We start from the raw sequence: 23,452 nt of genomic DNA on the forward strand, positions 1-23,452 counted from the left end.
CAGCTACAGAGACATGGGGAAAGGTACCGTGGGCACCCAAGCCTCCTGGCCCCTCAGCGGGCCTGGTACTCTCAGAGCAGGATGACCCCAAGCTCACACCCCCCCGAGCCAGTTCATTTTCGAAGGGTGGAACGGTGAGATCCAGTTCCCGGCTCTGGTCTAGATTCTCACTTGGAGGAGCCCTGAGGGAATAGTCCCAGGTGCTAAGAACAGTTTCAAGCTAAATTAAAGGATTCCCCAGCGGCAGCAAATTCCACTTCACACCGTTAGCTAGAATTATGGCTATAATTTTAAAAAGAGTGTGTCCCCTTCCCCAGTATGAAATCTAATAAGATACTGAAGGCAATGTGGCCAGGGAGCTGCGGAAGCTTCCAGCACAATATTGCTTGTACAGAGAAAAAAGCAACCGGCACCCTTCACAGCCAGAGACCCTTCCTCACGGCCCCTGATTCAGCACAGTGTTGCCTGTGAGGAGAAAAAAGCTGCTGGGGCCCATCGCAGGGACCCTTCCTGACAGTTCCCAGTTTCCTCCGTGTGTGTGTTTGCGTGTGAGTGTGCATACCTGTCTGCAAGCTCGTGTGCGGGCGTGTGTGTGTGTACATTAGCGTGTTTGCGTTTATGTGTGTGCACACTTTGTGTGTGCAACTTTTGTGTGTGCATTGTGTGTGCACTTGCATGTAGATTTCTGTGTCTGTATTTGTGTGTGTGCACGTGTGCGTGCTTATGTATGCTTGCGTGCATGTGTGTGAGGTAATCACAGCTTCAGTGCTCACTGGCTGGACTTCCTGGGTACTAGCTTCTGGGCTCTTCCGTTGAGTGCTGTGTTATTGTGGACAAGTCACTTCACCACTCTGGGCCTCTCTGGCATCTATAAAACGGGGACCCTAAAGCGCTGACTTCCTCAGGGTGTCCTGAAAGTGAAATGAGCCCATGTCTGGCTGTGCTCAGCACACAGCGCCTGGCTGGTAGCCTACTCAACCCCACTGACTCAAATCTGCATCCACCTGAGCCTGACGCTTAGCCGGGCCTGTGCCCAGGGGTCTGGCCGGGACTGAGGGACACCTGGACACAGGACATTCATGCTGGAACTAGGGTGGTTGGTCCCCCTGACCATGGGCCTGCCACCTGCCCAAGTCAGGGAAGTGAACTGACCCACCAACTCTGCCCTACCCTGCCTGTCCGCCTTCTTGCTCCCTCTTTGTCTCCTTCCCTCCCTCCTCAATCCACCCCCACCCCACCCCACCACCCAGTCTACTGTCCACCTGCTCGGCCTCCATCTTCTGGTTGATGATGGCAACTACACTGGAGAGGCGCCAGCATGGGGACTGAGAAGCTGATGGGCCCTCCCCAAGCCCCTGTCCTACCAGGGCTCTGTGGGCAGCACTGGCAACCCCCCTCAACACAAGCCTCAAGCCACCTGGCACACTGGGGGGACAGAGAATTGGAAGTCGGCTTCCAGGCACCTAGCTGGGGCGTCCCTTTAGGTGGAGGTAGGGACGATGGGTGTCCCTGCATGGTGTTCTGCCTGGTGCACACGCTGGGGCTGGTCCCAGGAGGAGCAGCTCTGTGCATCACCAAGTACTCACCAGCCACTGGCCATCTGAGTGCGCCCTGGGGGCCCGGCTGGCTCTGGGGCGCCAGGTGAGTCCAGCCAGGACTGGGAGGAGGTGCCGCCGATGGCACTGGGACTGGCAGGTACCTGGGGGTGCACAGCCACCAGGGGGAACGCTGAAGCTGACTGCATGCGTCCTGGCGTGGGGCGAGGCCCTGGGTGTCCACGCCAGATGTGGGCCTGGAAATTGCCACACAGCTGCTGTGTGTTTCCCTGGGGCTGCCGGGACAAAGCACTACAGACAGACAGTTACTGTCAGCTCTGGGGGCGAGGCATCTAAAATCAAAGTGTCAGCAGGGCCACGCTCTTGCTGAGGGCTCTGGGGGGGATCTCCCCTTTCGTCTTCAGCTGCTGGTGGCCCCGGTCGTTCCTTCTGTGTCTGCGCATCTTCACATGGCGTCTTCCCTCTGAATGTCTGTCTCTGCGTCTCAACCCCTTTTATGAGGACACCACCCAGGTGGGATGGGGACCCACCCGACTCCAGCATGACCTCGTTGTACCTGATCATATTGCCAAAGACAGTTCCCAACTAGGTTACGTTCACAGGTGCCGGGGTTAGGACTTCAGCATGTCTTTCTGGGGGATACAGTTCTATCCATATCACCCACCCAGAGGATCCCCAGCCCAGCCCCAAGGGCTTTTGGGGGTTCATGGAGGTAGCCTGGGCCTCGTGCTATCTCAGCTCAGAGCCCGGTCCCTACCCCACGAACCTACACTTCCCCCCGAAGATCTAGCCCCTTCCTTCCAGGCACTCACAGGGTGCTGGTGTGGAGAACACAGACCTCAGCCTTGGGGTGGGCCTTAAGCCGCTCCTCAGAACCTGGAAGTGGGTGTCGTCATGCCCCTTCTCCCCGTCACAGAGAAGGAAGCCCTGTGCCCCCACCCCTGACTTCTGTGGGCCCTGTCTTGGGGGTAGCCGCCCCATCAGCCCATCGTTCTGACCCACTGCTTTCTTTCCACTGTGTGGCTTTAGTCAATTCACTGGACTCTCCTGTGCCTCGATTTTCTCATATGTAGAACGGGGCTAAGGAGAAATGCCCCTCTCACCGGTTTATGAGGACTGAGTTCACCTGAGCTTCCATGACGGACTTAAATCCGTGTCTGGCTCGTAGGAAGCGCCGTGTCAGCATCATCTTCATCCTCATCAACGGCAGCCAGAAACCTCGCTCTGGCTACAGGGTGGGGGTAGGCAGGCACTGGATGGTGGGAGGCCGTCACCCAGGTGAGGGAGGGCCACCTGTGCCCCATGGTCCAAGTCAGAGGGAGATTTAGGGTCCTGCGGAGGATATTTGCCCTGAGCCCTCTGCTCCAAACCCCCCAGGTGGCCCCCTCCTCTCTCTCACTGGGCAGGACCTCAGCAGCCCCCTCTCGGCCATAGCCCCTGTCGCCCAGGCGTCATGCGTCTTGTCCACACAAGGGTCCAGCAACCTTGGCCAGGAGTGCTGTGAACACGTGGGTGTGGCTAGAACCAGCCTCTGACCAAATACTCAGGGTCAGACTGGATGGAGGTGAGCCAAGACCTTCCACCGGCCTTCCTGCTGGCTGCTCCCCTCCCCCATGGAGCCGGCCTTAGTTTGCCAGCTGACCCTAAAGCCAGGCAGAATGGGGCTGACACCCTGGGGTAAGACAGTGCTCGGGGCCCTCCTGGGAGCCAGCCGTCCAGCAACATTCTGACGGGAGAGGGCTGCAGGGATGCTCGGGGTGAGGCTGGGTGGACATCAGAGCCAGCCGGGGTGAGGGCTCCCCTTTGAGTTCATGGGCACACGACATCCCTTGCCGCCCCTCACGCCCAGCCACCCAGGGGAGCCCAGAACCTGTCTGTGGCTGCTGTGGTCACCTCTCTGTGGTCCATGGACACCTCCTGCCATCTCCTGTTGCAGTGTTCCCCACTCCCCGCTCCTCAGCCCCCTTGCTCTGGTGTTTGTTTTGTTTTGGTCTTCTTCTCCTTCACCCCTGTCCTGGAGGCCCTGGCCCGGGAGCCAGTGCACCTGCAGCTCCAGCTTTGCCCTTTCAGGTGGGGGGTGCCACACACCTGGTCTGCAGCAGCGCCCTCTGGTGGCGCCCACCGGCATGGCCGGGCCATGTTCCAAGAAGGTGCCTAAGACAGGGCTTGTGCCCCCACCACCCACACCGTCACCTGCCCCGGGGGCATGGAGGGGGGTAACTGGGGGTCTGCCAGGGCCCCTTCTAGCTACCCAGATGTGTCCGATTGGGTCTTGCCCAGGTCAAAACAGCTCTCTACGTGGTTTTGCAAAGTTTGGGCACCTGGGAACACAGATCTGAGGGCCGCCTGGCCTAATCCCCGGTGGAGAGTGTCCTGTTCCCCCTCAAATACAAGTTTCTTGGGTGGGTTTAGCTCAGCAGAGTGAGTTTAGTTCAACAGGCCGGGGATTAAGTGCTCATCTGTGCTCACCAGCTGTTTAGAGCTGGGACGTCTTTGCCGCTCTGAGTCGCGTTCATGCCCTGGGACGAGGACATCAGGGAAGCCCAGCTTCCCACACAGGTGGCGACTGAGCTGGGAAGTGCACCCCGCTCTGGCAGAGCCCTGCTGGGGCTCAGGGAAGCCTGTCACCATGTGGCTTTTGTTTCCCTGGACTGGGCCTGGGAACTGTGGTGGAGCGGACATTTAGGACTCACGGCGACCCTGTGTGTGTGTCGCAGCAGAGCTGTGCGCCACGAGATTTTCAGTGGGTGATTTTTTGGAAGTAGATCGCCAGGCGTTTCTTCTGAGGCATCTCTGGGAGGACTCAAACCTTCAACCTTTTGATTAGCAGCTGAGTGTGTTCACTGTTTCCACCCCCCAGGGATGCTGTTTGGGATTCAAGGGGGATGAAGTGGGAAGAGGGGCCAGCAGCCCAATGCAGAAGCCTGGGCCAGCCCAGGAAGGTGCGCTGTTGGGGTGAGCAGGGCCAGCTTCCCGTCGTTAGCATCACTGATGCTTCTGCCTGATGAGAGGCTGGGCTCTGTAGACCACGCAGGGAAGGACCATCAGCCCTAAGATAAGAGCCACAGTCAAGAGGAAGGCCGCAGGGAGAGGAGAGAGGCTTTCAGATGTAGCCAAGTGCCTCAGAAATTACAGCCCAGCCACCGCTGGGGCAGGTGGAACCAGGGGTCTGGAAGGTTCTGGATGCTGGGATCTGCAGCGGGCATCCAGGTTTGCCCTGCACACCTGCTCCTGGGAATGAAGCCCCATCTGGTCAGTCCTGTAGGTGTGAAGGTAGCTCTAGCTCCAGGCACCCCCTGGCTTCTGATCTGTGTCCACCCCCATCTGCCCTGTTTCCTACCTGCCTGGGGACATGGGGACCAGGACACCAAAGCTCGGCTGCCCCGGAGGAGCAGGGACCTGGTTTCCTCAGCTCTCATTCAATCAGATAAGTGCTCTGCTCTCAAAGAAGGTGAGCGGTGGCAGCCGCCCCTCCTGTGTGCTGTCCTGACACAGAAAAGGAGCAGGGGGAGGGGAAGGGCTCAGCTGCAGAGCTTGGAAACCATGTGACAGGCACTGGGCTGGGCATGGAGGCAGGAGGTCACCTGGGACGACCCCTTGTCTCCCTGTGAGGGTCCCCTGGCCGCCCTCCTGCCACCTGTACCCAGGGTGTGAAAGGCGTGTCACCAGAGCAAGGGACTGAGGAGGAGTCAGGCTCCAGGCTTGTGTTGGCTGCCTGGTGGGGAGGGGACCTGGCAAAGGGGCTTCCCTGAGAAGCATGTCCATCCTGGTGCCACCCTGACCTGTCACTGTCCCCCCCCCCCCACACTGCAGATGGTCAGTAGCTGCTGTTCTGTGACAGATGGCTGAACAAGTGTGTGACTTGCTAGTCGGGGGGGACCCATGTGTGCCCCCCTGAAATGAGGCAGGGTGTGTCAGTCCCAGGGTTGTGCTAGAGGAAGTGGGTTGAGGGAAGCATGTGACAGTCCCAGGAGTTGGGGAAAAGGTGATGTTCCAAAGAGAAAGGGAGCACGAGGTGAGAGAGACAGGGAGGGCAGGGGTCCACGCGGCTGCCGAGTCCCGAGGAGCAGAGGGTGGGGGCGTGAGGAGCAGGCAGGTTCAGAATGGGGGCTCTTGGCACCCCCCCTCCCCCCGCCCTGTTCCATGGTTGCCTTTGGTTTGCAAAAGGGCAGAAACCCAACTCCAGTCAACGGGAGTGTCCAGAAACCTCAGCCAGGAATGCGATGGGCATGTAGGTGTGGCCACAACACGTGAGGCAGACTGGATGGGAGGTGGGTGGAGGCCCCACTGTCCTGCCCAGCCCCCACTGGCCTCCCTGCTGGGTCCTGGAGGGGGGTGCTGGGCCACCAGCTGTGTGCAGCGCTCGTGTGCAGGGACGGCATTTCTCATGCCACCTCTTGGCCTGGCTGGGCTGGTCCCTCATATGGGCAAGACGGGTCCAACTCTGTCCTCCAGAGTCCCTCCAAAGCCCCAGGCTGCAGGCAGGTGGCCCTGGATAGTGTCCCAGCAGTCCCTGAAGCCATCACTGTGGCTGGCGGGAGGGATGTTCTGAATGACCACACGTCCCGGGAGCAACAGCTCGACCTCACGGGGCAGGTGTGGGATATGGGATGTCAGTACCAGGACAACGGAGGCAGGACCAAACTGCCCCAGTGCAACGGGCTTGTGGGCCCGGCTGTGGACTTGACATTTCTTCCTTGCAGCCTGAGGTGGCTGCAAAGAGAGAGGCGTGTACGTAGTTCAGGGGTGGCGGAGGCTCTGAGCTGTGTGTGTGGGTCTCAGCTGTCAGCTCAGTGGGTAACGTTTAGCCAGGCCGACCAGGTGGTCAGGGTTTCGGGCCCTTGCGCTGGATGTGCCCTTGGGTGGCACAAACAGTTACTGCACTCAACTACTAACCAAAAGGTTTGGGATTCGAGTCCACCCAGAGGCACCTTGGAAGAAAGGCCTGGCAGTCTTCTGGAAACTCAGCTATTGAAAGCCCCAAGGGACACAGTTCTACTCTGGCACCCGTGGGGTCATGTAAGAATGGCATGGGGGAAGGAGTGGCATCTGACCTCCTCTAACTTCATGAGGGGGAAGGAGAATCACGATCGGCAGGCCAAGGCTGATCCCTGTGAGGTGGAGGTCAGACATACCTCCTCTCTCCGCCACCTTTACCGATTCGGACACCAGCCGTCCCTCCCATAGCACTCTCTACTTCTCCGCTGGGTTCGATAAAACATTGCAATGGCCACACAGAACTCACAGGCCATACTCACAGTTATTAGGGAAATAACAGGTTACAGTTCAGGTTCAGGATTGCTCAGGGTACAGTTCTTGCATCAGGACAGACTTCCCAGCTGTGCCCACAGGCAGGCCTCTCTGGCCCTTGGCCCCTTGGCCTGGCCTGTGCCCTGCTTGGGCAAGTGTTACAAAGCTCTTTTAGTTGTGCTGATCAGTGCCCAGAGGCACCCCACTCTGCCAGTAAGCCTCAGTCTGAGGGTGCTCAGCTCCAGCTCTGTGGGTCTGCAAACCTAGCTCCAGCAAGTGTCCAGAGGCATCCTACTCCACCAGCAAGTGTCCTGCCTGAAGGCACTCAGCTTTCTCACTCCATGGGCCGGGAAGCCCAGTGCACTGTGCCCTTCCGGCCTCTTGGTTCCTGCTGTCTCACACTGCTGTCTCTCTGCCACCACGTCTCGCCATCTTCAGTGTTGTAGCTCTCTCTCTCTTGACCTCCTGGAACTTCTCAGCACAGGGATCCCAGGTCCAAAGGACACGTTCTACTCTTGGCTCTTCTTTCTTGGTGGTGGTGAGACCCTCTCCTCCCACCTCTGTGATGGCTCCTTTGAAGCCTAGCAGGATGGCAAAACAGACCAATCCCTTCATTAGGCTCCATGCACCTTATTTGCATGGTCTCACCCCCACACGGGTGCCATGAGCTTCATTTACATTATTGGCCCTCGATGGCCCACGGTTACCTCTTTGTACAGTTCCCCCCCCACCCCATCACTTGGGTGGAGTTATAAGACCATGGTGAGTAAGGCCACATAAAAGCCATCCATTGCACCACAAGTCACCAGGAGTCAGAGTCCACTTGGGGGCAGCTGGTTTGGTCTTGGTGTTGGCCTTGGACACACCACCCTTGTTTGTCTAGTCCCAAGCAAGCAGCTCGAGCAGGGGCCTCTGTCGCCACCCTCTAAAGTCAGTGCTGGTCTCAGAGTCTGAATTTTCAGGGGACACCATCACACCCAGACTCAGCCTCCTCCACCCCCACCTTGTGTGTGTCTGGACCTGGAATACCCTTTATTCCTCAGGTGTCCCCGGGTCCAGGTGACTCTGCCTGTTGACGCCTCTCTAGTCTCCCCTTTGCTGTACTTATCAGCCCTGCCCCTCTATCTCCCCTGAATCAGCCCCTGGGCCCTCCCCACGGGGCTCCTACCTCCAGCCTCCATCCCCTGTCCCAGCCTGGACACCATAGCCAGCGTGACTCAGCGCCCATCCTGTCTGGGACACTCTGTGTCTTGCCCTAACCATCCTGCAGAGCCTTTCCCGTGCATTCTGTCCCTCTTCTTGGCCTCTTCAGCCCCCCAGCAGGAAGGGCTTTGGGGGGTTCTCCTCATCAGACTCAGGGTCCCCACTCCATGTGTTCTCTGCCAGCCCATCGGCTGTGCAGACATGCGGCTTATCGTTGTACTCTCCTTGCCAGTCGAGCTCTTGACCAGAGCCTGTCTATCGGATCCTCACGGTGTCGACAGACCAGTGCAGGGGCGCACTCACGGCTGAGCCACCACCTAGCTTGTCACATGAATGAACGGACAAATGTGCAGCAGACTGACGAATGAATGAATGAATATGTGACGAATGAATGAATGAATATGTGACAAATGAATGAACAAGTGCGTAAGCGATGGATGAGTGAGTGAATGAATGAATGAGTGGAGAGGAGAGCTCAGTGACTAGGCAGGCACCCACCTACCCAGTATAGCTGAGAAAGGACTTCATTGACTCATTGGCATGCACCCCCCAGCAAGTTGCCAGTTTTCTAATATCGAGAATTCAGGCACTTAGCCCTCATTCACAAACAAGTGTTTGGAATTCCATCTGGATTTCTTGGTCAGAACATAAGGAAAATGTTGACAGCTTGGGGTAGGGAGCTTCAGACCCACCCTCGCTGTACAGGCAGGATGTACAGCCTGGCTCCCCCATGCCTCCTCTCCCGAGAGCAGCAACTACTCCCTTCTGCTGCTGCTTGGGGCTGCACTGGAAGAGTGAGACACAGGGGGCATCCCAGGGTAACACACCTTCACATGCAGGTGAGGTCTGGTCACCTGGTTTATCCCATGTGGAGCAGGGAGCCTGGAGGGAGCCCTGAGCCGGGTGTCAGGGAGCCAGGATGGGAAGGCCAGCTCTGTGTCTCTGCACAGAAGTCACTGTTCATGGAACCTCCCTTTTCCTGCCTGGAAAATGGGGACAGAGGTCCCTACCCTGCCAACTCCGTGGGGCTTGGTGAGGCTCAGTGAGTAAGAGCATGCTTGAATGTGTATGTGGGCCCTCACCATGTTCTCCCTGATGTTTACTGTGGGGACCTAGCACTAGGTATGCACTCCCATCTGAATAGCTCAGTGAACCCCTTCCTGTTCTTGGAGACAAAAGCTATCAAGGCCCTTGGAGTGGCTACCCAGCTTGGAGCTCTGGTCACTCTAAGTTCTCTGCCCATGTCCACCACACACACACCCAAGCTCCAGCTTGAACCAGCTGGGTCACACACATGGGGGAAGTGGTGATGGCGACAACGTTTGTATAACACCGGTGCAGAGTGGGTTCATATGGACTCATTCTCACAGTCAGTCATGATCATTCCTACTTAAGAGAGGGGAAGCTGAGACTTCATGAGTTTAACTGACTTGTCCAAAATCTGATAGGAAATGGTCGGCTGGGCTTCTCGCAGGGTCCTTCCAGAATTTGGGTGGATGAGTGAATAGATGGTGCTGGGATAAGTGACAACATGGATGGGTGGGTGGATGGATGATGGACGGATAGATGAGTGAATGGATTGATTGGTGATTGGATGGATGGATGGATGGATGGATGGATGGATGGATGGATGGATGGATGGATGGATGGATGGATGGATGGATGGATGGATGGATGGGTGAGGAGGTAAGTGGGTGGACGGACAGACAGTTGGATGGGTGGGTGGGTCAGTGGGTGGGTGCGTGTGTGGGTGGGTGCACGTGTGGGTGGGTGGGTGGATATGTGGATGGGTGGATGGGTGGCTGGATGGAAGATGAGTGGGTGCACGGGTAGATAAGTAGATGGAAGGTCGGACGTGCAGCCTCTTGATAGAGTTTATTGCATCAGGCATTTCCAAGCTTCCACTGCTGCAGCCCCAGCTGAGTGGAGGGTGTCAAGATAATTTAGACAAAGCCCCATGTTCCGACACTCCCAGTCCAGCCTGGACAGATGATATAAGCCTAAAAACCGCAGTTACAGAGTGACTGGGAGCTGGGCTCTTCAACTCTGTTCCCTCGTCTACTCTCCTGACATCCCCATACAGTGCGTGGCCCCTACAATTTTACAAATGAGGCCATTAAGATCCAGAGAGGGGAAGTGACTCTTTTAAGGTCACATAGCTCGGGGAAGGTCAACCTGGGAGTGGAACTCTTTCTGACTGCCTACAGATCCCATGTCGTCCGCCACCGACCTCACTGCCCCCTCAAATTTGCTGCCTCCATCACTGAAGATGGATGTTGCCGGGTGCTCAGGGGAGGTTCAAGCACTCTGGATTATGGAGTCTGGGGAGGGGAGGAATTCCGGGGTGCTTTATCTTCCTGGAGTCCACTGTCCTCTCCTGACTCCCAAACCTCTTCCAAGCCCCTTGGATCCAGTTGCAAGGGTCATGTGTCCTCAGAGGATGCCTTCCTGATTGCAGAGGGATTGGGTCCTCTTGGTTCACTGGACCCACCTTCCTCCCCTGCTGGGGAGCCAGAGAAGACAAGCCCTGTGATGCTCAGCACCTGGCGGGAGGGCTCTTATCTCCCTGCTCAGGTGTCTCAGCTCTTGGTGCCGGGCCAGCCCTGAGTCAGGATGTGCTGGGGCGGAGTGAGTGAACTAATGCGTGGGAGTCCCAGAGCACAGCCCACACAGCAGGCTGCAGGGAAGCCCCCTCAGGTGGGACTTTTGGAGGAGTACTCTTGCTTTTCCCCCTGTCTCCTGTCTCCCAGGCAGGTGGCTCTAATCATCCTTCCTCTCTGCCAGTCCCCAACTTTCTGAGCTGTAACCTTTGGAAGTCAAGAGATCAAAGGACGTGTTGCGTTAAACAGATTGGCTGCAAAAAGACCTCTTTAAAGTGTTAATAAGGAAAGATGTCACTTTGAGGACTAAGGTGCACGTGACCCAAGCCATGGTGTTTTTAATTGCCTCATATGTATGCAAAAGCTGGGCAATGAATAAGGGAGACCGAAGAAGAACTGATGCCTTTGAATTGTGGTGTTGGCAAAGAATATTGAATATGCCATGGACTGCCAGAAAAACAAACAAATCTGTCTTAAAAGAGGTACAGCCAGAATGCTCTTTAGAAGCCAGGATGGGAAAACTTCATGTCTCATGTTATCAGGAGGGACCAGTCCTTGGAGAAGGACATCATGCCAATTAAAGTAGAGGATCAGTGAAAGAGAGGAAGACCCTCAGTGAGATGGATGGACACAGTGGCTGCAACAATTGGCTCAAACATAGCAACGATTGTGAGCATGGTGCAGGACTGGGCAGTGTTTTGTTCTATTGTACATGGGGTTGCCATGAGTCAGAACTGACTTGATGGCAGCTAACGACAACCACTACCTTTGGACAGCAGACCCTGGGTGGTGCAACCAGTTACCGCGATCAGCCGCTAACCAAAAGGTTGGAAGTTCAAGTCCACCCAGAGGTGCCTAGAAGAAAAGCCTGGTGATCTACTTCTGAAAACTCAGCCCCGGAAACCCCTATGGTTGTACTCGGGCACACATGGGGTTGCCGTAAGTCAGAGTCAACTCGACGGCAGCTGATGGGTTAACCTTTGGGTAAGAAGTAGCCGAACGACTTTCCTCTTGCTGATCTCCTGGGTGATGGGGACAGATGGCATCTCTTGGGAGTGGACATCCAAGTCCTCGGGGTAAGTTCCAAGGTGGCTCTTCCTGTCTGGGCATGGCTGACCTGTAGCTGGCTGGAAAGGCAGAGGTTAAGTGAGGAGGTGAGACAGGGGCTGGGCACTGCCCATTCTTGCTGTACTTCTTCCTGGACAGCTTTGTCCGTCCCGGCAGTCCACGGTATAGTCAGTACTGTTTGCCAGCACCGTAACTCAAGGCGTCAATTCTTCTTTGGTCTTCTTCATTCATCGTCCAGCTTTCGCATGCACAGGCAGCGGTTACAGACACTGTGACTTGGGTCAGGCACACCTTAGTTCTCAAAGTGACATCTTTGCTTTTCAATGCTTTAAAAAAAAAAAAAAATTTTTTTTTTTTTTAAAGGTTGTAGTAAATACCAGAAAGTGAGTGATCACACCCAGCGTCTAGAATTTTCCACACAAGCCTTTTCCACTTTGGCCCGATCTAAATGTAAGGAAGGACTCATGTCCCCACAGAAAGCTCGAGGCTGTCTGCCTGCTTGCAGTGGGAGGAGAGAGAACCGTGGTCAGGCCCAGGCCTGTGGCCGTGAATGTGTGGCCTAAGTCTATCCTCTCCCAGGAATCAGATGCGGCTCTGGTTCTGGAACCTCCTACTATGTGTCGTTAACATCGCGATTGAGTCCCCATGGCCTGAGCGCTCTCGGAAGCCGCCAGCAGTATCCTCCTCAAATCCCTGCCCAGATTCCTCCTGCGTACGTGCACGTGCGTTTGTTCTACGGACCCCATCATGGAAAGAGAACTCGTCGTGACACCTCCTGGTTATCGCTGAAAAGAAAACAGATGAGCGTACCTGTCCGAGTCACCTAGTGCTGCTGTAACAAAAAATCCCGCGGGTCTGTGGCTGTAAAGGACAGAAATTTATGTTCTTGCCGTTCTGGAGGCTACAAGCCTAAATTCAGGGCGTGGCTCCAGTGGGAGGGCCCTCTTTGTCTGTTTCAGCTTCTAGTGCCTGTAAACTCACTGTCAAGTCAATTCTAACCACAGCAATCCTACGGGACAGTGTAGAACTGCCCCGTAGGGTTTCCAAGGCTATAATCTTTGTGGAAGCAGACGGCCACATCTTTCTTCCCTGGAGCAGCTGGAGGGTTCAAACCGCTGAGCTTTCGGTTAGCAGCCAGGTGCTTAACCACTGCAACATCAGGCCTCCTTTCAGCTTCTAGTATTTTGTTGTTATTAGGTGCCATTAAGTTGGTTCCGACTCATTACAACCCTATGTACAACAGAATGAAAGACTGCCTGGTCCTGCACCGTCCTCACGATCGTTATTATACGTGAGCCCGTTGTTGCAGCCACTGTGGCAGTCCATCTCGTTGAGGGTATTCCCCTATTTCTCTGACCCTCTAATTTACCAAGCATGATGTTCTTCTCCAGGGACTGGTCCCTCCAGATAACATGTCCAAAGTATGTGAGATGAAGTCTTACCATTCTCGCTTCTAAGGAGCATTCTGGCTGTACTTCTTTCAAGACAGATTTGTTTGTTCTTTTGGCAGTCCATGGCGTATTCGGCATTCTTCGCCAACACCACAGTTCAAAGGCATCGATTCTTCAGTCTTCCTTATTCACTGCCCAGCTTTCGCGTGCAGATGAGGTGGTTGAAAACACCATGGTGTGGGTCAGGCGCACCTTAGTCTCCTAGATTAGTAGAAAATTGCAAAGCGTTTTCGCCACCCAACAACATTTACCTGTTCAGGAGTTGGAATTTCAACACATATCTTGCGGGGGACACAACTCAATCCATAACGTATTCTATTTTCCCTTCTTCAAAGTAGTCAACCCTCATCACCCATCAAAACGATACAGTATCAGTGTTAAACACCTCGGGTGTCTCTCGCTGTCGGGCTCAGTTAGGGTGTCTTCTGCTGTCAAGTGTGGAATCTGGTCGGGGAGCATCTGCCCTTGTGAAATCAGGAAAGCAGGAATGGATAAAACTGCCTTCCGTGGACACGTCTCCCGCGGCCACCGGGCGTGGGTCAGTACGGGGGTGTGGTTACCGCTTCTGACCGAGGGCAACCCTTGGCGTTCCTCGTTTGCAGGTGTGTCTGTCTGCATAGTCTGTCTTCTCTTCCCTGTGTGTGTTGTGTCTCCATGCCTATGCCGGTGTTTTAATAACTCAGAAGTAATTGGGTTTAGAACCCACCCTGCACACGTATGGTGTCATTAACATCACAAAAGAAACCCCCTATTTCCAAACAGGGAGCCCTGGTGGTGCGGTGGTTAAGAGGTCGGCTACTAACCAAAAGATCAGCAGTTCAGGTTCACCAGCCAATCCTTGGAAACCCTACGGGACAGTTCTACTCTGTCCTGCGGGGTTGCTGTGAGTTAGAATCGACTCGAAGGTGACGTGTTTTTTTTTTTTTTTTTTTTGGTATTTCCAAACAGGGTCATATTTACATGTACCAAAAAATCAAACCCATTGCTGTGGACTCGATTCCAATTCATGGCAAACCCATGTCTTAATGAGTACAACTGCTCGCTGGTGTTTTCTTGGCTATAATCTTTACAGAAGCAGATCACCAGGGTTTTCTTCTGCAGTGCGGCTAAGTGGGTTTGAACCACCTTTAGGTTAGTTGTTGTGCCCTGGTGTCTCCTCACCCAGGGTGCCGGTGCTCCAGGTTAAATTGGTGAATCATGGAGACCCAAGGTTTTTCAACCGTAGACACCACCCCGCCCTGCTCATGTCTCGGCCTGTCCAGAACCACGAGCTGCAGGGGGAAGCCGCTCCCAGCCCCACATTTGCTGTGACTCTTTGGCTGCGGTGTGGGCTGCTCTGTGCTGAGATGTGACCTGCTCTCTCTCCCTCTGCTGCCTTCTCCAATCCAGGCCCACTTTCCCTCCTGGTGCCAGCAAGGACCTGCTGTCCACCTTCGAGCAGCCGGGGCCCAAGCGGAAGCTGTACAGTGCCGTGCCCGGGCGGCTCTTCGTCGTTGTCAAGCCATACCAACCCCAGGTTGACGGCGAGATCCCCCTGCACCGTGGCGACAGGGTCAAAGGTCAGTGCCCACTCTTGTCCTCCAGCTTCTGGGGCAGGATCAGACTGGGACCCCCCCAGCTTTAGGGGGGCCTGTGGGTATCAGAGGTGAGGCATTGCCTCTGCAGGGTCCCTGTGGGGTATAGGAATGGGGAGCAGGCTGAGGCTGGTCAGTCCCCATCACTCACTCTCGTGGAAACAGCCGCAGCACCTCAGCCACAGAGCCTACTGGGGCAGATGACGCACACACATCGGTGACAGGATTCCACCATGGGGGTACTGGAGACTCCCTGAGAGCCTCATGAAGACATGGCCTGGGGGCAGGACCCAGGACTGGCCAGATTTGGATGCGTCTTGGTCAGAGCAGGAGAGGGGCTTCCAGGTGGATGGCCCAGCGGGAGCCACAGCCTAGAGGCCTGCACACTTCAACACAAAAATTTCCACTGGGTCCCCGGTCTGTGAGATGCTTCCAAGAGATGAATGCAGTGATGGCGTGTGTAGGATGGAGGGAGGTTGGCAGGGGCAAGAGCTGAGACCTATGGCTCGGAAGGCCTGGGATGGAGGTTAGAGAAGAGGCAAATGTGGGCCACAGGGGACCAGGCTGGGTGGCTAAAGCTCACCAGGCAGAGCAAGAAAGGGCACACCATGAGTGTCCACCTGTGTCCAGGGCTGCCATTGGAGGAAGGCTTACAGAAGGTGTATGGCACAGGTGGAAGGTATGCCAGGCCTTCACTGCTGACTAGCTGTTTAACACTGAGCAGGTAATTAACTGAGCCCCCCTCTCTGGACCATACACTACTCAGCATGACTTCACCTAGGTCACTTTACATATCTAATGACAAGTAGAGCCCCATTCTCTTTCTTGACTCCTTCTGGTGTTCTCACTACATGTGTATGTGATCAGTTGAGAGTATCAAACAGGCCACTGAGACTCCATCCATTCTCTTTAATTTTTTCTTTATCTTAGGTAATTGCTACTGACCCATTTCACAGTCACTTACTCTTTGCTCTAAGATGTCTTTTTGACTGTTAAGTCCATCCTGTGAATTTTTATTTCAGAAATTATATTTTTTAGTTCTAGAATTTCCATGTGTTTTTTTGTTTGTGTTTATCTGCTGAGACTTGCTATTACTCTGTTAAGATTTTTATTCACTAAAATCATGTTTTTTGTTCTTCAACATTGTGGACTGGTTTAATCACCAAATTAAAATCTTTAGCTGTGGTTCCAACATCAGGTCCATCTTGGGGTCAGGCTCGGTTGATTTGCTTTTCTCTTGAGAATGTCCTCCTTTTCTTCATTCTTCACGTGTCTGGTAATTTTGGATTGTGTACTGGACATTGTGTGTGCCAAATTGTGGAGATTCTGATTTTGTTGTTTTTCTGCAATGAGTTTTTCTTTCATTTGTTTCTGGAAGTATTTTTCCTGGCTGGGCTTGCAATGAAAACTCTATTTCATGGGCGGTAGCCACAAGCTCAGTTCAGAAGTTCAGATCTTGTGCCTTTACGTGAGTTGCTTTTAGTCGGTTCTACACATGTATTGTTAAGGGGTAGGTCAGAGACACAGGGCAACTGAGCTTGCTGATCCGATCTCTGCCCTCTCTGGCTCTTTCCCTTGCTTGATTCTCCTGCTTTTTGAGAATTCATGGTTTCCCATCTGTTACGGATTGAATTATGTCCCCCTGAAATATGTGTTGTAAATCCTAACCTCTCTGCCTGTGGTTATAATCCCATTTGGATATGGGTTGTCTTTGTTATGTTAATGAGACAGGATTAGTGTAGGGTGGCTTGAGCCAATCTCTTTTGAGATATAAAAGAGATTAAACAAGCAAGCTAGGAAGGAAAGTTGGAGGAAGAGGCCAACCCACATGAAGATCACTCAGGAGCAGAAGCTTAGAAGAGACAAGGACCTTCCTCCAGAGGTGGCAGAGAGAGAAAACCTTCCACTGGAGCTAGCACCTTGAATTCAGACTTCTAGCCTCCCAGACTGTGAGAAAATAAGTTTCTGGTTTGCTTCAGCTGCCCACTTGTGGAATTTCTGTTAGAGCAGCACTAGATAACTAAGACTCCATCTTTACCTTTCTGGTTCCTCAGACCAGAGGACTGCGGGTTTTCCCCCATATCCCCCTCCACCACCAACCCTGCTGTCTCAACTATACTTGTCAGCTGCCATTGGCCACCCCGGGCACAATGGAACAAACCCCTGCCCAATCTTGCATCATCCCGATAATGAGCTGTGGATTAGACTGTTGCGATCCATAGAGTTATCACCGGCTGATTTTTGGAAGTAGCTCGCCAGACATTTTTCCTGGTCCGCCTTAGTCTGGAAGCGCCACTGAAACCTGGTCGGCATCACAGCACCACGCAAGCCTCCGCTGGGAGACAGGGGGTGGCAGCTTATGAGGCGCATTGCTTTACTGGGACTGGAACCTGGGCCTCCCACATGGAAGGAGAGAATTCTACCCCGAACCACCACTGCCCTTGCCTGTGTGAAGGCCAGGCCCAAAGCCATGGAGCAGGGACTTTCTTGTGGAGCTGCCCTCGTCTCCTGTCCTCCAGGCACGCGCGTGCTCCCCACCGGAACCGGCTGCTTCCCGTCACCGATCAGCACCTTCACGTGCTTGCTTTCCGGATCGCGCTCAGGTTTTACAGCGGTTTACCATAGGAGTGCTCTAGGTAGGGTCTCCATCCATCATAACCATAGGACCTGGAGTCCCTAAATTGTCCCGATACTGTTTAAAGCAACAGTTTTGTTAATTTCTAAGTGATAAATGCGCTATTTGTCAAGGAAAGAATTCACGTTACCTGCGGTTTTGAATGTTACTGATACAACCCTTCCTGAAGTAGACCACTGCTGTCTACATGTCCCGTCATTCTCATTTGAGCCCATAACATACCAGACTCACTCTGATGCACAGGACGTGGCCTTGCAGACATGTTTGGTGACAGCCTGGGGGCCTCACTCACTGCTGCATCCACAGTGTTCACCCAGGGCCCGCACACAGCAGGGATTTGGAACGTGTTTGCTGGGTGAATGGCCTTCTCTGGACGGAGCCTTGTGTTGGGGCCATGTCTGCCCCGCCTGCGGGAAGCCCATCGCTCTAACTGCTGCCTGCCTTTGTGCTGCTAGGTTGCGTATGTGGTTGCCTAAATCACACAGTAACTACAGGCCAGAGGTATCAGGCCCGTCTCTTATAGGTGCGTATCTCTAGTTAAGAAATTTCCCCACTACCCTACAGCTCATGACTGTGTGTAAGGAACACCTGTTCCCACCTGGGCACAGGTGCGCCCGTCAGGAAACTAATTAAATTTGCCCTTGAGCACACAAGTAGGCAAAAGCTGTGTGTCAGGGTTGTATCCTCTCACCATACCTATTCGATCTGTACGCTGAGCAGATAATCCCAGAAGCTGGATTATATGAAGAAGAATGGGGAATCAGGACTGGAGAAAAACTCATTAACAACCTGCATTATGCAGATGTGAAAAGCAAAGATGTCACCTTGAGGACTAAGGTGCGCCTGACCCAAGCCATGGTCTTGTCAGTTGCCTCATATGCATGTGAAAGCTGGACAATGAATAAGAAAGACAGCGAAGAATTGACCCCTTCGAATTGTGGTGTTGGTGAAGAATATTGAATATACCAGGGACGGCCAAAAGAACAAACAAAGCTGCCTTGGAGGAAGTACAACCAGAATGCTTCTTCGAATTACGGATGGCAAGACTACATCTCGCATACTTTGGACGTGTTATCAGGAGGGATCAGTCCCTGGAGAAGGGCATCACACTTGGTAAAACAGAGGGTCAGCAAAAACGAGGAAGACCCTCAACAAGATGTATTGACGCAGTGGCTGCAACAGTGAGCTCAAGCATAACAACGATTGTGAGGATGGCGCGGGACCGGGCGGGGTTTCATTCTCTTGTGCGTGGGGTCGCTATGAGTCGGAACTGACTCGATGGCATCTAACAACAACAATAACATTTGGTTTAAAGAAGGCTTCAGGGGATGGTTTTGGTTTAAGTTTTAAAAATTAGCTCAGGGCAGTAACATTGGGTGCTCATCCACCCTCAATCGCTCCAGAATGTCTGGCTTCCATGAGGATTTGAAATTCCGTTGCACATCCCCCCACCCGACCTTTGTCCAGGGTTCTACTCTTTGATTCTTTTAAAAAGTCTTTTTAACTCCAGCAAGTCTGGAAAATAAAATGCAAATTCAACAACAACACACACGCACACAACACATATGCCTCTTTCTTCTATAAAAATGACCATCAACTACCACTTGTACGACCACAAGCCCAGGAGCCATCCCTGATCCCTTCCTTCCTCCCTCATACCCCTCAGAAGGAATTCCATGTTTCCCGTGCCCTCGATGCAGCCGAAACCAGTCTGCAGTGACGGGCTCCTCCTGTCGGGTAATTCCTTCCAACATGTCATTTTTGTTTCGTTGTGTTTACCTCTCTACTCTCTCCAGCCAGTAATAAAAAGCCTTCCATCGTTGCTCTTGGTCTCATAATAACAGTAACACACCCAGAAGTGCAAGCTTGTTGTAGATAAAACACAGAGCTGGAAGTCGTGATCCCCAAGAGGGGAGTTCAGAAGGAAACCAGCAAGCAGCGATGGAATTTTTCTTCCATACTTGGCTGATGGGGCTGTTTTACACACAGCAATACTGTGAGCTAAATGGTATTATCCCACGCCGGCCAATGAGGAAACTGAGGCCCAGGGAGATCAAGTCACTTTCCCTAGCGTCACATACGTAATATGTGGCTGGGATCCCATCCAAGAAGATGCTAAGGTCTTCCCTAAGCAATTTCCTTCTCCCCTGGCCCTTTCCAAACAAGCAAAAGAGCCACAAAGAAAGGAAAACACGTCCTGTTCCTGGAGCTCTGACTGGAACGACGCAGGCAGATCCAGAATCCGTTTGAAATTGTGGCGAACACCCGGGTCAGCAGGGCTGAGTGGGGTGCTGGGTGACTGGGGGGTGGCTCATCTGTCCCACTTAGGCCATTTCTTCAAATTATTAGACAAGAACTTATAAAGCCAGTGTCTTCGCTTCTGGTGACCTTCAAGTATCGCGGATCCAGCGGTTCTTTGTCTGGCGTTTGAGATTAAAATGAGGAATAAAAGAAAAAGCCCTTCTGCGGCCAAGACGCCCTTTTCAGTAGTTCTGGTGCCTTCGGATCCTGAGTAATTTAAAAGAAGGTTAAGATATTTAGAGATTGTATGATTTCCCCACTGCTCAGCCAACTAAAGGGAAGAAGGCAGGGAGGACATCCCTAGCCTGGCACAACGGCCTAAGCCCCTTCCCTCAGCCAGCTTTGCCCTTACCTCCAAACATTTGCCACCACGGTGCCTTGGGAAGCAGGTGGGCCCTTGTGACCTCCTCCCCCAGGAGGCTTCTCTTCCTCCCCCATGCTCAGCGTCAGTCGAGTCCAAAAACACAGACACCCGGGACAGATGGGGAATGGGCCTTCCGAGTGGGGCCCATGCACAGGAGAAAGCCATGAAGCAAACTAAGCCACTTGGACTTTTCTTCCTATCAGTTGTTTATCAAGGACCTACTGTGTGCCCTCCACCTCTCATCTGTCAGCTAGTTGTACTGTGGTGGCTTGTGCGTTACAGCGATGCTGGAAGCTGCTGATATTTCAAATACCAGCAGGGTCACTCATGGAGGACAGGTCTCAACAGAGCTTCCAGACTAAGAGAGACTAGAAGGAAAGGCCTGGAGATCTACTTCCAAAAATCAGCCAGTGAGAACCCAGCAGATTATAGCAGAACACGGTCTAACAGAGTGCTGGAAGATGAGCCCCCTAGGTTGGGAGGCACTCAAAATGTACAGTGACCGCAACGATGGACTTGAGCACACCAACAATTGTGAAGATGGCACAGGACCGGGTAGCGTCTGTTGTATATGGGGTCGCCATGACTAGAAATTGACTCAGCGGCCGCTGGCTTCATTTCTTTTTGACTGTGTACCCAGCACTCAGCCCAGGAAGGGAGTGCCCGAGCCCGAGCTCACCAGCTTCCCACCCTTAAGCTGTGTCCAGGCCAGTTCTAACCGAGCTCACTCTTGTGCCCTCAGCAGAGGTGGGGTGGGAACTGTGTCACGTGGGTCACTTCCTGTATGTGTAGCCTGACCTTGAAAACCGGGGCCCACGAGTTGCCATTGTGATGAACATTGCTGAGGGTGAGCCGACGCCCTGGGTGTGTTTCTGTCTCAAACAGCAGTGAGCCCTGCCACGTGGCAGACACAAGATGGCGCCCAATGGATGGGTCCCAAGACGGGGGTCTTCTCTCTGTGTTTACTGTGCAGAGTGGTTCCTCTTTAAACAAGGTCACTGTGTTTGCCCCTACCCCCTTCTCCAAGGGGTCTTCTTTTTTGCAACCAAAGGTCGTGGGGCACTGTGAGCAACAAAAGGACTTCTTGCACCTGCCTCCCCTCCCTTTGGTCTCCTTGACATACAAGATCTGTGGACGGGGTGACTACACCCCTCTCTGTTGTTCTCTCTGAGGGACAGTTGGCCAAGCCTCCGTGTCCACAGGAAGCACTGTCAGAGGGCAAACGGACAAGCACCGCTTGCTTTGCAGACTCGGCTGAGGGGGCTCTGGCACTCGCTCCCCTGCCCGGCTCCCTTTCTCCCTGTATTGTCATTGTTGCTGGTGCCATCAGGTTGGTTCCGACTCATAGCAACCCCATGTACAACAGAATGAAACCAGCCTGGTCCTCACAATCATAGTTACACTCAAACACATTGTTGCAGCCACTGTGTCAGTCCATCTCATTGAGGGTCTTCCTCTCTTTCACTGCCCGTCCACCTTACCAAGCATGATTACCTCCTCCAGAGACTGGTCCCTCCTGATAACATGTGCAAACTACGTGAGACGATGTCTCGCCATTCTCGCTTCTAAGGAGCATTCTGGCTGTTCTCCTTCCAAGGCAGATTTGTTCATTCTTTTGACAGTCCATGGTATTATTCAATATTCTTCATCAACACTGTAATTCAAAGGCATCAGTTCCCCCTTCAGTCTCTTATTCATTGTCCAGCTCTTGAATGCATATGAGGCAACTGAAAATACCATGGTTTGGATCAGGCGCCCCTTAGTAGTTAAGGTTGACAACTTTGCTTTTCAACACTTGAGAAAGGTCGTTTGCAGCAGATTTGCCCAATGCAATGCGTCTGCCTGTATTAGGACTGCCATAACAAAGTACCACAAAACAACGGAAGTTTCTTTTCTCGCTCTTCCGGAAGCTAGAAATCTAGGCTCAGGGTGTCAGCAGGATCCTGAAGGCTCTAGGGGAGGACCCTTCTTTGTCTCTTCCAGCTTCCAGTGGCCCCAGATGTTCCTGTGGCATCACTCCCATCTCTGCCTCCAATCCCATGGCCGTCTCCCTGCCCTGTCTCTTCTGTAGGGACAGGACTCCAACTGGATTAGGACGCACCCTACTCCAGTATGAACTGATGTTAACTGACAACCTCTTCAAAGACCCTATTTCCAAACAAGGTCACATTCACAGGTGCCAGGGGTTAGGACTTCAGCGTATCTTTTGTGGGGCACTGTTTGACCCACCACACTCCATTCACTCTCTCTGTTCTCTGTGTACCTGTCACCTGACATCTTTCCCCTTCTGTTGTCTCTAGTTCTGAGCATCGGTGAAGGGGGCTTCTGGGAAGGCAGCGCCCGCGGCCACATCGGGTGGTTTCCGGCCGAGTGTGTGGAGGAGGTGCAGTGCAAACCCAGGGACGGCCAGGCAGGTAAGACGGGGCAACCTGCGAGCCCGCCCTTGGTCTCTTTGGCGTACTCTACAGCCCTGGGGTCGGTGCTGTCTGTGAAGTTATAGCATGCGGCAAGAACTGGGTATTGCGTTAGGGAAGAAGCTGAGCCTGAAACAAAGGTGTCTCGAGATCATTGAAAACAGGTTGATTGATTAAATTTCCCTGAACTTTGTCCAAACTAGAAATCCACCACATAACGTCATGGTGGCTTCTAGTTAGGAGTCTGCTCGATACGCTCTCCAGAAAACACAGATCGTAAGTCCTAGCAGTCAGAAAAAAAGACTTTTTTGGGTTGATGAAATGCTCAAATCCTCTTTTTCTATCTCTTACACTGATGTCTTGAAACAGGTGGCTTTGCGTCACCATCCCACACTGAGAACTGTGTCATTTGGGTGCCGAGGTGGACAGTGCTCAGAAGAGTTTAGTGTTAACAGTAAAAAATCATTCTGGCATCTCTCAGAACTCCTGAATATAGCACTTGCTGAAAATGGTTTTAAAACTGATCGCTGGATGATTGAATGGATTAAAATGTTACGATGAGACCACTTATATAAGATTGCCTTGAGGAAAAGATTGTGTGAGTGTTGGGGAATGTGGCACGCTCAGCGTTATGAGAGGAAATTGGCCCAATCCCGTGCCGTGCCTGGCTTCTGGTAGGTTGTCTGACCCTGAGGCTCCTCAGCAGTGGCCGTGTTCTCCGGGTGATCTGTGACTTTGCAGCTGTCCCTGTGCAGACCCTGAGCACCACTCAGATGTGATCATCCCATCAAGGGTGGCCCCCTGCCCCGTTATCAGGTCTACCCGACTCGAGCTGGCTGGGAAATGACGAGTTGTAGACGGGTATACACTGGAAGCACTGTGCGTGGTCGCTATGAGTTAGAGCCGACTCGACGGCACCTAACAACAACAACAATACACCGGAAGCACAGTGGCCTCTCCCTGTCCACTGGGTCTCCCGGGGACCTGCTGGCTTTGTAGGTCTGTTGGGGAATCAGCCTGATGTCAAGGTGGGGCC

General features: G+C 53.4%; 1 protein-coding gene across 2 annotated transcripts in view; it reads left to right on the forward strand.

Moving 5' to 3' along the window:
• Positions 1 to 23,452, forward strand: part of SHANK2 (SH3 and multiple ankyrin repeat domains 2) — a 571,155-nt gene that overhangs the window by 231,413 nt on the left and 316,290 nt on the right. For both annotated transcript variants that reach the window (XM_064287611.1, XM_003422618.4), the window contains 2 exons: positions 14,518 to 14,687; positions 22,303 to 22,416. In XM_064287611.1, the coding sequence (XP_064143681.1) occupies positions 14,518 to 14,687; positions 22,303 to 22,416 (284 nt within the window). The remainder of the gene's footprint in view (positions 1 to 14,517; positions 14,688 to 22,302; positions 22,417 to 23,452) is intronic.

The sequence above is a fragment of the Loxodonta africana genome, chromosome 7, assembly GCF_030014295.1.
Source record: "Loxodonta africana isolate mLoxAfr1 chromosome 7, mLoxAfr1.hap2, whole genome shotgun sequence".
Taxonomy (NCBI): domain Eukaryota; kingdom Metazoa; phylum Chordata; class Mammalia; order Proboscidea; family Elephantidae; genus Loxodonta; species Loxodonta africana.